We start from the raw sequence: 14,876 nt of genomic DNA on the forward strand, positions 1-14,876 counted from the left end.
TTAACTATGACCAAAAGCAACTATGTGGAAAGTTCAAATAATATATATATATATATATATATATATATATATATATATATATATATATATATATATATATATATATATTGAACGAAAGAACGAATGAATACGATGACTTCATTGGAACTTTTAATAGTTTGGTGAGATACATAGAGCAAGGATAGTTTGAGATATTTATGGTTCTTGTAGACATGCCAGAGCATCTGGAAAATAATTTTCCCCAGATGACATATAGGTTCATTCAAATTTGTTATTATTGGCCCCATAATCTATCTTGGTTTTTCATCTATTTGAGAAGCCACACCTTGGTCTTCTGCTGTGAAAATTGTATAATTTTAATTCTAATGGAATTCAGAGTCATGGAGAAATCTCAAGTGAGAATGGAAATCAGGGTAACCCTGACATCAGGGTAACCCTGACATCAGGGTTGATGTCTTGCAAGTTGAAGGGCATTCAGGAGCTCCCTCATGGACAAACAATGGGATAGATGTATTCTGAAAGCAGGCACCAGGTGTGAATCCACTCAAATTAATTGCACTGCATGGACTACAAATCCCTTCTAGAGATGTGGATCAGATTCTGCAGTCTAAACTGATTGATCAGTTGGATTATTCAGATGACCAATCTCATTGTACATATGTTGTGCACTGACAATAAAGATTTGAATGACTATGTAACAATGCCTGGGAAGTAATACTAATAACTCTTCCATTTTACTAGGGAAATGCACTCTCTGTATGTGCCTCCAAGTTTGTTACTGTGACAATTGCACTAACAAAATAATGTATTTTGGTTGAAAAATGGTTCCGACAGATGCCCTAATTAAATCATGAGCCTCAAGCCAAGCTTCAAAAGAAATTCAGTTATTTATTAGGAGCTTCATGTCGGCATGTTCCCAAGTGCAGCCAGTTCTGACCCTACATAATTTACACTCCTATTATGACCCTGTTTTCCCCCTCCCCCCAGGGTGTGTCATCAATCACATTCGCCAACAGAGCAATTTTGCGGGTTGTAGAGGTCACTCCCCTCCAGCTGCTGTAGGTAACCCTGGGTTACAGCCTTGAGAGAGATAAGCGTGGAATGTGCATCTGTCTTTGGCTACTGTGCCATTTCACCGGTTTCCCATCACCCCTGGCCTATGGCAACTTGAGAGCAGGCCAGGGATGCTTTGCGAATTGACAGTGAACACTTTCTTATGTGGGACAAAGTATTTTCAGGGATATTGGCTGCACTTTGATTCAATCTGCAACAGTGAACATCACATGAATTAGTTCAGTGCAGCAGAGCTGGAAATACAGTTGGATTGGTCATTCCCCAATTGGGTATGCATATGGGGTAAAGCACAGTGGTGGGATTCAAATAATTTAACAACGGTTCACCCAGGGCCAGGCTGGCTGTCATGGGAGGCATGCCCCATCCCCGTCCTCCAGCTCTGCTGCACATGCTGGACAAGCATCCTGACCTTGGGTGAACCAGTTGTTAAATTAACTACCCCTCCCACTATCAAAGTGGATCCTGGGTGCTCTGTTGCGCTGCAATGGAGAAACGGGCAATGGAACAGCTGGCATGAGGGAAGGAGGAGCAGGGAGAAGAAAGAGGGGAAATGGCCTTCTCTTTCCCTCACGTTGGCCATCCATTGCCCGTTTCTCAGTTGCAGTCCAGTGCAGTGCCCAGGATCCACTTTGATAGCGGGGTGGTAGTAGTAATTTAACAACCTGTTCACCTGAACCTGTGCGAACCGGCTAAATCCCATCCCTGGTAAAGCACCTCCCGGCACAACTGGTTCAGAAGGCCTTGAATGAAACAGTTTACCTAGATCTATTTCAGTCAGGATTCAGGCCAAGATCCCTTCCAGATAGATTTGGATCAGCTTCTGCAGATTAATGTAATTGTTAATCTGTTGTGTCATTCATATGACAACGTGACAAGGCCTAAAAATTACAAAAGGGACAATGTTCTATTCCCAAAATACCCTGGGAAGTCATATTTGTAACCATTCATTTTACTCCAGAAATACACTTTGTTTAAATATGTCCAGTGTTCGTTATAGTGAATCTTACATGAACATACAAATACTTTTTAGCTGAAAAGTGGAAAATGACCAAAGTTTTAATGCTCAAAATGTACCTACAAGATAAATTGAAGTTCCCCTCTGAATTTCCACTCTATGTCACAAAGCGATACTAAATTCAACATGTCTTCAATATGTGTGTATGTATATGAATATGTTCTCTCTCACACACACTCCCTCCCTCCCTCCCTCCCCTTCTCTCTCTCTCTCTCTCTCTCTCTCTCTCTCTCTCTCTCTCTCTCTCTCTCTCTCTCCCCCCCGTCTCTCTCTCTCTCTCTCAACCTTACTCGGATTTGAATTTGGGCTGCCATATTAGGCAGTTGTATTAACCTCTGAGCCACAGCTGATGAGAGTTAAATAGCTTGAAATAGATCTATACTAGTCTACCTTTATTTCTTTATCAGCAAATATAAATTTGGTACAAAATAGTTTGTCGTGAAAGCGACTGCCTGAGGGCTCCTGGATTGGAGCTGAAAGGCAAAAGGTAAGCAGTATGCTCCCTCCTATAGTGAGGTAGACCAGGTGCTTTGACAGAAAAAACACTTAATCTCTCCCCTGGCACAGCTGATAAAGGGAGGAGAACTTGTGGCTCAGAGGTTAATACAACTGCCTAATATGCAGGCAGCCCAAGTTTGAATCCGAGTAAGGGTATTGGCTAGCTGATGAGAGCTAAATAGCTTGAGATCTATACTAGTCTCCCTTTATTTCTTTATCAGCAAATATAAATTATACATATATGTATATGCCTCTCACCTGGCAGCAAGAACTTGCTGGCTGCCAGAAAGAAAAAAGCCCAGAATCGAGTGGATGTGATTCCATTGAGCTAGGGCTGCAGAAAAACCTTGGTTACGTAGGAAAAAACTGGCTAGAGGAAAAACACACATAAAACCTACGAAGAAGTAAGAATATATATATGTTTTCTTTCCTTTTCGTAGGTTTTATGTGTATGTCTCTTTAGCCAGGTTCTACCTACGTAAACCAAAATGTTATGGAGCCCTAGTTCAGTGAACTCACAATTCACTACTTTCTGGGCTTTTTTTTCCTTTTCTTCTGGCAGCCAGCAGACCCTTTGCTGCCCATTAGGAGACTAAGATAGATCTATTTCTAGATCTAAGATAGTTCTATTTCTATATCTGAGGCCTTATAAGGCTGAAATAGATCTATCTTAGTCTCCCAATGGGCAGCAAAGGGTCTGCTGGCTGCCAGAAGAAAAGGAAAAATAAAAAAAGCCCAGAAACTGGTGAATTGTGAGTACACTAAACTAGGGCTGTATAACATCTTGGTTTACGTAGGTAGGGGTATATATATATATATGTGTGTGTGTGTGTGTGTGTGTGTGTGTATAAGAGACAATTTATATATATATATATATATATATCTAGGTCTTTGGTTATTCGGGTCTTCTCCCACGTAAAATTGGAAGTGTCTTGGCGACGTTTCGACGAAGTCTCATTCGTCATCTTCAGGCTGGTGTTCTCGGCTTCGTGCTTCCAGGAGCAATGTGAGATCGCAGCCTGAACACCAGCCTGAAGATGACGAATGAGACTTCGTCGAAACGTCGCCAAGACACTTCCAATTTTACGTGGGAGAAGACCCGAATAACCAAAGACCTACATACAAACACCCGCGAAAACCTGAGAAAACATATATATATATATATATATATGTATGTATGTATGTATGTATGTATGTATAAGAGACATATATATATGTGTGTGTGTGTGTGTATACATACATACATATAGATACACATACATATAGATACACATACACACAAACACACAAACACACAAACACACACACACACACACACACATATATATGTGTGTGTGTGTGTGTGTGTGTTTTTCTTCTAGCCAGGTTTTATATATAGTACATATAGATACACACACAAACACATGCACACACAAAGAGAGAGAGAAAGACATAATGATCTCCCAACTGAAATTATTCCAATGGTGATAATTTTCTCATCATTTGATGAAACAACAGTTTCATCAAAACTGTAAACAACTGAAGAAGACTGTCCCATGGACACTGGGGAGTAGAAGACAAGAACACACAAGTCTTGTGATTTCAACTGCTCCAGATTAACTGCTCCAACTGTGTTTCCGGAACTCTACATTGCCATTCATACCTTTTTCAGTATTATCACTATATGCAATAAGAATCAGGGCTAAGAGTTAGGCTTCAGCCTTGCTCTTAACAGCAAGTTTGAGGATAGTGAATACAGACAAACATGGGAAGCTGATGGTAGTGGAGGGTCTATACTTAGAGAGTGTTTAATGCCCAGAATTTTCTTTCTTCTCCTATTTCCACTCTTCAGAGTGAAGTCTCTGCCGTGTCATTCAGGTGAACCCATACCTGTTCCAAATGAATGGTACCAGCAAGGGGACTTTGTCATTGGTGGGATGGTATCCATGGCTAACTACCAATTTAATGAAGTTTCATTTCAGCAGCATCCCTCTGAGGAGTATTTTGAACATCCAGAGTAAGTGATTCTTATCATTCAACCTTTGTGTCATCTCTATGTAGTTAGAGGAATTGCAATGAATAAAGAGAAAAGTAGATTATTTGATTTCATAATGAGAACACTTTGCTTTGTGAGAAAGTGTTTTCAGGGATATTGGCTGCACTTTGATTCAATCTGCAACAGTGGAAATCACAGGTTCAGTGCAGTAGAGTTAAAAATAGAGTTGCATTGGTCATTCCCCAAATGTGCATGCATATAGGGTAAAGCACCTCTCTGAAGTTCCAGGAAAATAATCAGGAAATATTTAATGAGATATGTCCATTCATCCTGTTTTCAGCGTGCTAACAAAATTCTACCAGCATGTCCTTTCCTTGGTCTTTGCTGTGAAGGAGATCAATGAGAATCCAGAAATCTTGCCCAATGTCACTCTTGGCTTCTCTATTCACGATAGCTACTACAATGCCATAATGACCTATCGAACCACGATGGATCTGCTTTTCAGATCAGAGAGATTTGTCCCCAACTATAAATGTGACACCAGGAGAAATCTCATTTCTATCATAGGAGGGTACAGCTTTGGAACTTCCTCCTACATCGCACATCTCGTGAAGTTTTACAAGATTCCACAGGTAGGATCTTTTATTTATTTTATTTTATTGAATTTATAGACCGCCCTACTCCCGAAGGACTCAGGGCGGTGAACAGCCATAGAATAAAACATAGATGCAAAATTTATATTGTAAATTAAATAATTAATTTAATTAATTATTAAATTAATTTATATTAGAAATTAATTTTGGAAATATAGGCATGAAAATTCCCCCTTCTTTTCTTTTTTGCAAACTGGGGCTGTTTTTTGTTTTTTTTAATGGCTATTCCCTGGCTACACACCTCAACAATCTGACTAAATTGGTTGGAAAATATGACGAAAAAAAAGATACTGATATATTTTCATAATATGTGTTTCTTTTAGCTCACATATGGGTCCTTTACTCCACAAGATGTTCATAGCACAGAGATTCCCTTCTATTACTCCGTAGTCCCAAATGAGTCTTCGCAGTACATTGGGATAATCCGACTGCTTCAACATTTTGGGTGGAGATGGGTTGGGCTCTTTGCTATTGATAACACTGAAGGAGAACATTTTCTGGAGACCATGGAGTCCCTTTTTTCCAAGCATGGAATCTGCTCTGCTTGTATGGAGAGAATTCCATATTTAACTTATTGGGATAAACTTTTTGAGATGTTTAAGACATTTAATAATATTTATAAACACATAATTGATGAAAAGATCAAGATCTTTATCATCTGTGGAGAATCTTTGACAATTGCATGGTTAACGAATATCATTTTTGGGTTGGATCCTGGACATGAACAGACTACCTTGGGAAAAGTATGGATCATGACTGCCCAGATGGATTATTTATTAACAGGAATGAATAAAAAATGGGATCGGCAGTTCTTTGATGGTTCCATTTGCTTTACAATTCACTCAAAAGAAATTCCAGGGTTTAAGGAATTCTTGAAGTTCGTAAAACCTCCTTGGATTCCAGGAGATGGATTTTTCCCACTTTTCTGGGAACAAGTGTTTGATTGCTTATTGCCATCTCCTTCTTTGACCAAACTGGATGAACACATCTGTACCGGAAAGGAGAAGCTAAGGGACATTCCTGGTGCTCTTTTTGAGGTGGAGCTGTCTGGGCACAGCTATAGTGTCTATAATGCTGTCTATGTATTGGCTCAAGCTTTACATGCTCTCCACTTACGTCGATCTAACCACAAGCATTTTTTGAGGCATAAATCATCAGAATTTGAAGAATCACAACAATGGCAGGTGATTTGTGTGCTAGAAGTATTCTGTATTAGACAATAGCAAAGTACATGGTTAGTGAGTATGATTTAGAGAGGGAAGTTGCACCTACTAAAATGGATTTGAACATAAGAGCCTACCTGTTAATGACTACTTTAACTTCAACTGCAATAATAAAATGCTATCAATAGATACAAACTAAATGTAATCCACTCTAATCTTGATTGCAGAAAATACGACTTCAGCAAGAGTAATAGATGTCTAGAGTATAGAGTAATAAATGTCTGGAACAGTCTACTTGATCTTTTTTTTTAGTTCCTCTAACCCCCATACCTTTTACCTTAAACTGTCTACCATGGACCTCACACATTTCTTAAGAGGTCCCTAAGGGGGCATGCATAAGCAGACCAGTATGCCTACCATCCCTGCCCTACTGTCCCCATTTGTATGTACTCATTTTATGTGTTTATGGCTATGTTTTGCTTATTTATAGCCATTTATTTGTGCCATTTTTTTCATTTGTCCATGTCTATGTCTCTACTGAAACTTGTTTCCTTGTACTTGCTGTTAAATAATTAATTAAATAAATAATTAAATAAATAAATAAATAAATAAATAAATAAATAAATAAATATTTCTATTGATGATATTTAATTGCATGCCTCTATTTCCATCCCTGTAATTGTGGGAAATGGCACATGTAGAAGAGAGCTGATATGATGGACTACAGTGAAGGGGCAAATTTCCTGGGAGCACATTTCAGAAACTGTTTTGAAGGGGAGAGAACAGACAGCACACCCTCAAATTTTAGAGAAGTCAGAGGAGACAGAGGAAGAGAGTTAGAATAACCACGCCTTCGAATCTCTCAGGGAATATCCATCAGGATGTGAATAGTAAGAATTTAGTATGGGAAAATTATTCCTACAGTGAAAGCAAATAAAAAACCTGAATTCTGGTTCATTTTTTTTTTTTAATTTGATTTATATGCCGCCCTTCTCTGGAGACTCAGGGCAGATTACAATGTGCTCACAATGCGCTAAGCAATAGCCTTCATCCTTTTGTATATTTATACAAAGTCAGCTTATTGCCCCCACAACTGGGTCCTCAATTTACCTACCTTAGAAAGGATGGAAGGCTGAGTCAACCTTGCGCCTGGCGAGATTCAAACCTGCAGTAATTGCAGGCAGCTGGTCTTAATAACAGGGTGCTTTAGACCACTGTACTACCAAGGCTTTTGTATCTCATTCTTGGGCTTAGCCTCTCAGTACTATGTTTTCTATTTTATTTCCTGAGCATAGTACACATATGATGCAAATCCAAGTAGAGGAAAAACCAATTACAACATGGATTATCAGACTATTGATTATCATGTGCAAAAGATAGCAAACAGATTCTCAAGGGACTGGAGAAATGGACTTTGCATGTTTTCCTATATAGTTGTATATATGTTTAGTATTGTATGGTATGGTATAGAATGTTATGTTATGTTATGTTATGTTATGTTATGTTATGTTATGTTATGTTATGTTATGGTATGGTATGGTATGGTATGGTATGGTATAGTATGGGATGGGATGGGATGGGATGGGATGGTATAGGATGGGATAGTACAGTATAGTATAATATCATATAGCATAGTACAATTATATACTATATAGTACATAGTATAGTATAGCACAACTGTGATAAAATTACTCATACATTTCTATTGTTTGATTTACCTCTGTTATTATTCCCAATCATAAAGCTCCACCAGTTTCTTAGAGGCATGATATACAACAATTCTCTTGGAGAAACATTGACTTTTTATGATCAAAAGAAGATGGAAGGTGGATTTGATATTGCAAACATAGTTGTCTTTCCTAATTCCACTTTCCAGAGACGCAAGATTGGAAAAGTGGATCCTGATTCCGTAAAAGGACAGGAATTAGTCATTAATGAGGACATGATTGTTTGGCATAGATCATTTAACCAGGTATAGTTTCAAGAAGAATTTTCGTGACCCATTCTCGTATGGTTTCTTTTGGAAATTTATTGTTCTCCTTCCAGGCAAACCACGAGGAAGAGCCACTTCTTAAAAAACAAAACAAAACGATGTTTAAATGTGGAAAACTAACTTCACTAATATTGGACACATTATTAGAGTTACCCCCAAATAGCAAACTGAAAATGTGACAAAAAATAAATGCATTTAAATTACTGTATTTCCTTGGTTGAATGTTTGATGAGATTTAAAGCAAATTTGATTGACTCAATTCATCTGATCAAATAGATGAATTGAATTAATGAAACATCACATATGGATTTATTAGATTTGCATTTATTCTCCTGGTGAACCCATGAAGATAACCAGATTAAGAAATGTTTTTTTTTCCCTTTAATTGTTAAAAGCTAACAATATTTGGTATTGTGCACTATATTTATTGGACTTCCCTCATTTCCCTCATTTATATTGCAATGTAAATGAGAAAGAAAAAAACATGCTTTTAAGGGACTATATTTCTCTAGTTGAGTGAAGCTTTATCAAATCTTTATCAAGCAAGTGATGGATTGACTCAATACTTCTGGTCAAATTGATGGTTTAAACTAATAAAAACATTGAAATTCCCATATGGATTTAATTAAACAAAAAGTGGAAACCCAGATCAATTGTGCTCACAAAATAAAATCAGAGGGCAAATTGAAATATACTTCATTGTTTTTGAAATAAATCATCAAATCCAATCAATTTCTTGTTTTACAACCTTTAGATGGGACTTTTCTTTTTAATGTAACAGCACATTCCATCTTCAGTGTAACAACTGAATTTTCTTGAAAACAATCAATCCTCATCTTCCAACATTTTAATATTGGTAACTAGGTGCTCCCCATTTCTCTGTGTAATGAATATTGTCACTGTGGATATCAGAAAAGGAAGAAGGAAGGAAAAAAATTCTGCTGTTATGATTGTGTTCCATGCCCAGAGGGGAAAATCTCCAAAGAGATGGGTAAATTTAGAAATCATTTGATTTTGTTGTTATACTGTCTATTGTGGGGCAGCCTTTCAACTAATTAAATTGTCTGGTTGTGCATGGATAAGAGTTTCTTTGGAAACTGAATGGGACAATGAAATCAAATTCATTATTACATGAAAAATTATAGGTTCCAACAATGGAATTACAAGTGATGATGATGATCACACAACAACAATCACAACAATGTTTCAATTAATTAATTAAATAAATAAATCTTGGAATGGTTTTAGCTTTATAACCAAGCAACCATCACAGTGAAGATTCAGAAACATTTGCAATGTACAGAATGTATAGACAAACACAGAGAAATAATTATTTCAGAGATTTTTTTAAAAAGGTGAAAAATAAAAAACAAAAAAGTGATTGTACAATTTAAAAACTACATATAATATAATGACTGATAAGGAAGGAAGGAAGGAAGGAAGGAAGGAAGGAAGGAAGGAAGGAAGGAAGGAAGGAGGAAGGGAGGGAGGAAGGAAGGAAGGAAGGAAGGAAGGAAGGAAGGAAGGAAGGAAGGAAGGAAGGAAGGAAGGAAGGAATTCAGAATTGATGTCTTGTTATCTAAATTGAAACATTTGGTACTACAGTACTATGGAATCTAAAAACCTCCAATGTGCACTAACTAAATAAGGACATTCTTGAATAATGAAAACAAGAATTTCTGAAATTTATGGAATTTATTACTTCTTAGGAAGAGTGGACAAACTAATGAAACATATATTTTAATAATAATGAGAATCCTGTAGTCATAATGAGAAATATAATTAAATCACTTTCTACTTTAAATCTTAATTATTTTTCATTTCCATCAAGTCACTTTATCTATCTATCTATCTATCTATCTATCTATCTATCTATCTATCTATCTATCTATCTATCTATTTCTGCACAATTTTGCTTCATTAAAAAAAATCCTTATTCATATTTTCCCCAAATTTTCTCTTTGGGGAACACCCTTCTTGGGTGTGTAATAGCTAAGTATGTATTTTATATGTAATGCGGACTGATTCCAATATTCTCTTTAGGGGGGTTAACCCAAGTAATGAAATGGTAAAAGAAACATAGAATGAAAGGAAAAATAATAATATTCTTAATATTAAAAATAATAAAAGGGGATATATACTTCTCTTACAGAAGCAGTTAATCCCATTTCCTTCTCTCGTTTTCCTTTAAAATACATAATTACTCATCTTTTTACAATTTCCCCTTTGATGCACTATCTTTCATTTTCACTTTGAATTTGGTGAATATATTATACTTAGCTACCATATTTTGAAATGTGATCATTATGGTTCAATATTCAATAACTCAATATGGTTTTAAATATGAAAATAATCTCTTCAGATATTCACAAATCTTCATTGGAGCACTCCTATATCACAAGAAAGCAAATCAAGATAACATGGATTTTCATGGTGTTTGCTAATTTTCCTTGTGTATAATCAAAGTAATATTTGACTTAATACCACAACATACAAAATATACATAGGGAAATGTTCAAAGGAATTTTCATATTTTGGGCCTATATTTGGTACAAAGCCATAAACATCAGGGTATGTATCAATATGAAAATTAATAATGATCATTCTTATGAATCTGTGTTGATATTGTTTTTTTTCTTTTTAGACACTGTTGCTTGCTTTCAATGTCCTGATGATCAATATGCAAACCATAAGAAAGATGGATGCATCATGAAAACAATTAGCTTTTTGTCTTATGAAGAACCTTTAGGAATCATTTTAACCACTGTTGCTGCTTTATTTTTCCTCACTACAACATGGGTGTTGGGAACATTTATTAAGCACAAAGACAGTCCCATTGTCAAAGCCAACAACCGGGATCTCACTTACACTCTCCTCATCTCCCTTCTGTTCTGCTTCCTCTGCCCTTTGCTCTTTATTGGAAAACCTGGGAGAGTCACCTGTCTCCTCAGACAGTCTGCATTTGGCCTCACCTTCTCATTGTCCATCTCTTGTGTGTTGGCCAAAACCATCCTTGTTTCTCTTGCCTTCAAGGCCACCAAGCCAGGATCTCGGATAAGGTCATGGGTGGGGAAAAGATTGGCTGTTTCTATTGTCCTTCTCTGCTCTCTATTCCAAGCAAGCATCTGTATTGTTTGGTTATCCACCTCTCCCCCATTCCCAGAATTAGACATGCACTCAATAACTGAAGAAATGATACTACAATGCAACGAAGGATCAGTTGTTATGTTTTATTGTGTCCTGAGCTATATGGCCCTCCTTTCGTTTGCCAGCTTCATTGTGGCTTTCCAGGCTCGTAAACTGCCCGACAGCTTTAATGAAGCCAAGTTCATCACCTTCAGCATGTTGGCTTTCTGCAGTGTGTGGGTCTCCTTTGTTCCAACGTACCTGAGCACCAGGGGAAAAGCCATGGTGGCTGTGGAGATCTTCTCCATTTTGTCCTCCAGTGCTGGGCTCCTAGGTTGCATCTTTTTCCCCAAGTGTTACATTATTGTATTTAGGTCTGATTTAAATAACAGAGAACAATTGATAAGAAGATTTGTTTAAATACCTTTTTATTTTTTTTATGATGTCTTAAATTTGAGAAGAGAAACATCAAAATTCAAAATTAAATTTTAAGTTTTTTTTTTTTGAAGGGGTGTGTGTGTTTGCATCCTGATTTATTTATAGCTCTTAAATCTTGATGGAATAGGGAGGCTCACAGAACTTAGAGGGAGAGTACTAGTATGTTTTGAGCAAAACCAGAGAGAACCTGTTATCAAGTCAATGAATTAAAGTTTTCTAACTATCCACCTAACTGTTTGAAATTACTCAATTGCATTTAAAGAAATATGAAATTTAAATATAAGTATAAATGTAAAGCTCATAGGCTGAAGATGAACCGTGATTTTCTGTTAGCAATTTCCTTTTTTAAAAGTGAAATTTTCTATCCTGCTCTAAGGAGTAGAGAGTTGGTCTCTGACAGAAAGCCACTTGAAGAAACTAGAAGCATTTGAAATGTGCAATTACAGATGGCTGTTACGTATAAGATGGGTTAACAAAATCACAAATGAGGAGGTGATAAGCCGTCTGGGAAAACAAAGGGAAATCATCAAAGCCATTAAAAAGCCAAAGTTAGAATATTTTGGATATGTGATGCGACACCCAGGGAAATATTTTTTTTTATTCAAAAAGTTTTTTATTTTATAGACAAACAAACAAACAATACATAATCAGTCAGTCAATATATCTTCTAAATATATCTTTTGTGTCTTCTTTCTGCTCTTCCAATATTTATCATATCTTAATATCATCATTTCCTTTATTATAACATTTCCCCCACTTTTCTTACTTCTCTATTAATACATTTAATAATAATACATTTATTTATTAAGCTATCTTTTAATTTTATTAAGAATTAAACAACCATTTTATCCCCACACAACCTTCAACCCCCCCTTCCCCACCCCCACCCCCGACTTCCCAGAGCAAAAACAGGATATAGCATTAAACAAACATAAGCTAAAATATACTAACTTACTACAAGATTCACAATCCCCTCACACTCTTTAACTCTTCTTTTGAAAATTGTTCATCAGCCTCCCCTTTTAGGATTCTAATTTAAACATTATAAAACTTTCTTTAAAGCATATCTCTTAAGAAGAAGAAAAAAATATTATTTTATATCCATTCAATTTTAAATTAACCATTTTAATACTTCAGTAAGTTTTTTTCCTTTTTTCTCTTCTCAAAAAAAAAAAAACACTTCAATAGAATATTCTTCACAATATAACCTTAAAAATACTATTAATCCATTGAGTTAAATTATTTCTAACTCTTGAGTTCATCCTTCAAAATATCTGTTTCAAAACTTTCAGAAAATTATCAGTTAAGTTTAAAGTTAACCATTTTAATACCTTGATAATTTTTTAAAAAGCTATCCATTTTTAGTTAAACATTTTTTCTTAAACTTAAAAGATACTAATTTCAGTAGACTTTTCAAATTTAGTATTAAAATCCTCCCCAAAAGAATCTAATTTTCAATTCTTCCTTTCTTTCTATATTTTTTCCAATTCTTCTTCTGCAATAGTATTTTCTTCAACATTGCTCCTCCCCCTGCTTTTATTTTCGAAAATTTCTGAATATAAATTTGAGGCTGATGCATCTTTGGAAATTGTTCTCTTCTAAAAGTTATATCCTTCAATTCAAAACCTCAATTTCGACTCTTCCTGCTTATATAATCAGTCACTTCCTTCCTTGAAACAGTCTGCGAGAAAGAGTCTATTTGCTGCTTTCCAATTAACTGCATAGAAGCTTCTGCCAAAACCTCTGTTTTCAGTGTGCCAACTTCTATCGTGGTCCTGACAGCTTCTTTTCCCTGCTCCAAAGTCGAAATAAGTTGATTTCCTTCCTCTTTTCCAGCCAGCAAAACATTGTTATTCTCCAGATTATAATTTTGAATAGTCCTTTCAATTGATTCCAATATAGCAGAAGTATAGAAATTTAAAAGTTCTTGTAAAGCCTTTACAGTCACAACGTGTGAATTTGCTGGCTCATATAGTAATGATCCTCCATCCTTGATGTCAGCCATAGTTCAATTTCCACTTTACATTTATTCAGCTATCAGGTCAATAAATCCAATAATTTTCACACAATTTAGAAGTATAAAGTAGTTAGAGTCAATACCATAGTCTTTTTCATTTCACTATCAGGCGGGCTGCAGAGGACTGGTTTTCAAATCTGATTGGTTTATCAAATTATAAAATACAAAAGAAAATAAAAACAAATAAGAAGTAAACAAAACAAAATTGAAAAAGAAACAAATCAATATATTTCATATATGAACCAATAGTAATAGTTATAAAAACTTTACATAAATATTCTGCAGCATATTGAGAATTGGGGCAATTTGCACAAACATAGATTTTATTTTAGCTTATCTGAAATGGAAAAATTATTTTTTAAACTCATGTCTTCATTACCATGCTATTCATTTCATGGTGTATATCCACATAGGTATGTGAATATAGTACTTAAGAATATTAAAACTTCTATCACAGGAGAACACATTAAAAATGGGATCACAAGGGACATTACAATTATAGCAGTGTCATAGGTTCTTTCTGCCCCCCCCAAAAAATAAGACCTATTCTGAAAATAAGCCCTAGCATATTTTTTTACAAATCCATTTAATATAAGTCATACCCTCAAAATAAGTCCTACTTAAGAGCCTGTGCAGCTGGCCACATTCCATTCCATCTGATTGCTTGTGGTGCCATGGCCACAAGGCAAGGCAGGGGTGTGGTGGCACTGCCCCACACTCCCCACGTCAGCTTATCTCAGAGCCCCCACATCCAGGCCACCCATGCCCTGACACCTGTCTTGCAGTAGCAGCACTACAAACCATATGTAGCAGGAGCCCACATGGCTGCTGCCTACTTCTTCTACTTGTTTGCAGCCGCAACAGAGCAAGGAGGCTGAGTGGTGTATAGTTGCAGTGGCCGTGAGATGAGGCAGCTGTTGGGGT

The 14,876-nt window shown here is 36.1% G+C and overlaps 1 protein-coding gene across 1 annotated transcript; it reads left to right on the forward strand.

The window, feature by feature from the left end:
* The first annotated feature begins 1,429 nt into the window (after positions 1–1,429).
* LOC132711316 (vomeronasal type-2 receptor 26-like) lies at positions 1,430–11,917 on the forward strand. The gene is made up of 6 exons (XM_087893316.1): positions 1,430–1,488; positions 4,419–4,583; positions 4,903–5,194; positions 8,255–8,350; positions 9,284–9,362; positions 11,016–11,917. The coding sequence occupies exons 1-6, from the start codon at positions 1,430–1,432 to the stop codon at positions 11,915–11,917; spliced, it is 1,593 nt and encodes a 530-aa protein (XP_087749442.1).
* Positions 11,918–14,876: the final 2,959 nt, after the last annotated feature.

Source organism: Pantherophis guttatus, chromosome 4 (genome assembly GCF_059756535.1).
Source record: "Pantherophis guttatus breed Tessera chromosome 4, ASM5975653v1, whole genome shotgun sequence".
Classification (NCBI taxonomy): Eukaryota; Metazoa; Chordata; class Lepidosauria; order Squamata; family Colubridae; genus Pantherophis; species Pantherophis guttatus.

Excerpts from the sequence above, each read along its gene's own strand:
- LOC132711316 (XM_087893316.1), top strand. The coding sequence starts at position 1,430 with ATGCCCCATCCCCGTCCTCCAGCTCTGCTGCACATGCTGGACAAGCAT. Across the intron at positions 1,489-4,418 it reads GACAAGCATCCTGACCTTGG|AGTGAAGTCTCTGCCGTGTC; the intron begins GTGAACCAGTTG and ends TCCACTCTTCAG. Across the intron at positions 8,351-9,283 it reads GGCATAGATCATTTAACCAG|AAAAGGAAGAAGGAAGGAAA; the intron begins GTATAGTTTCAA and ends TGTGGATATCAG.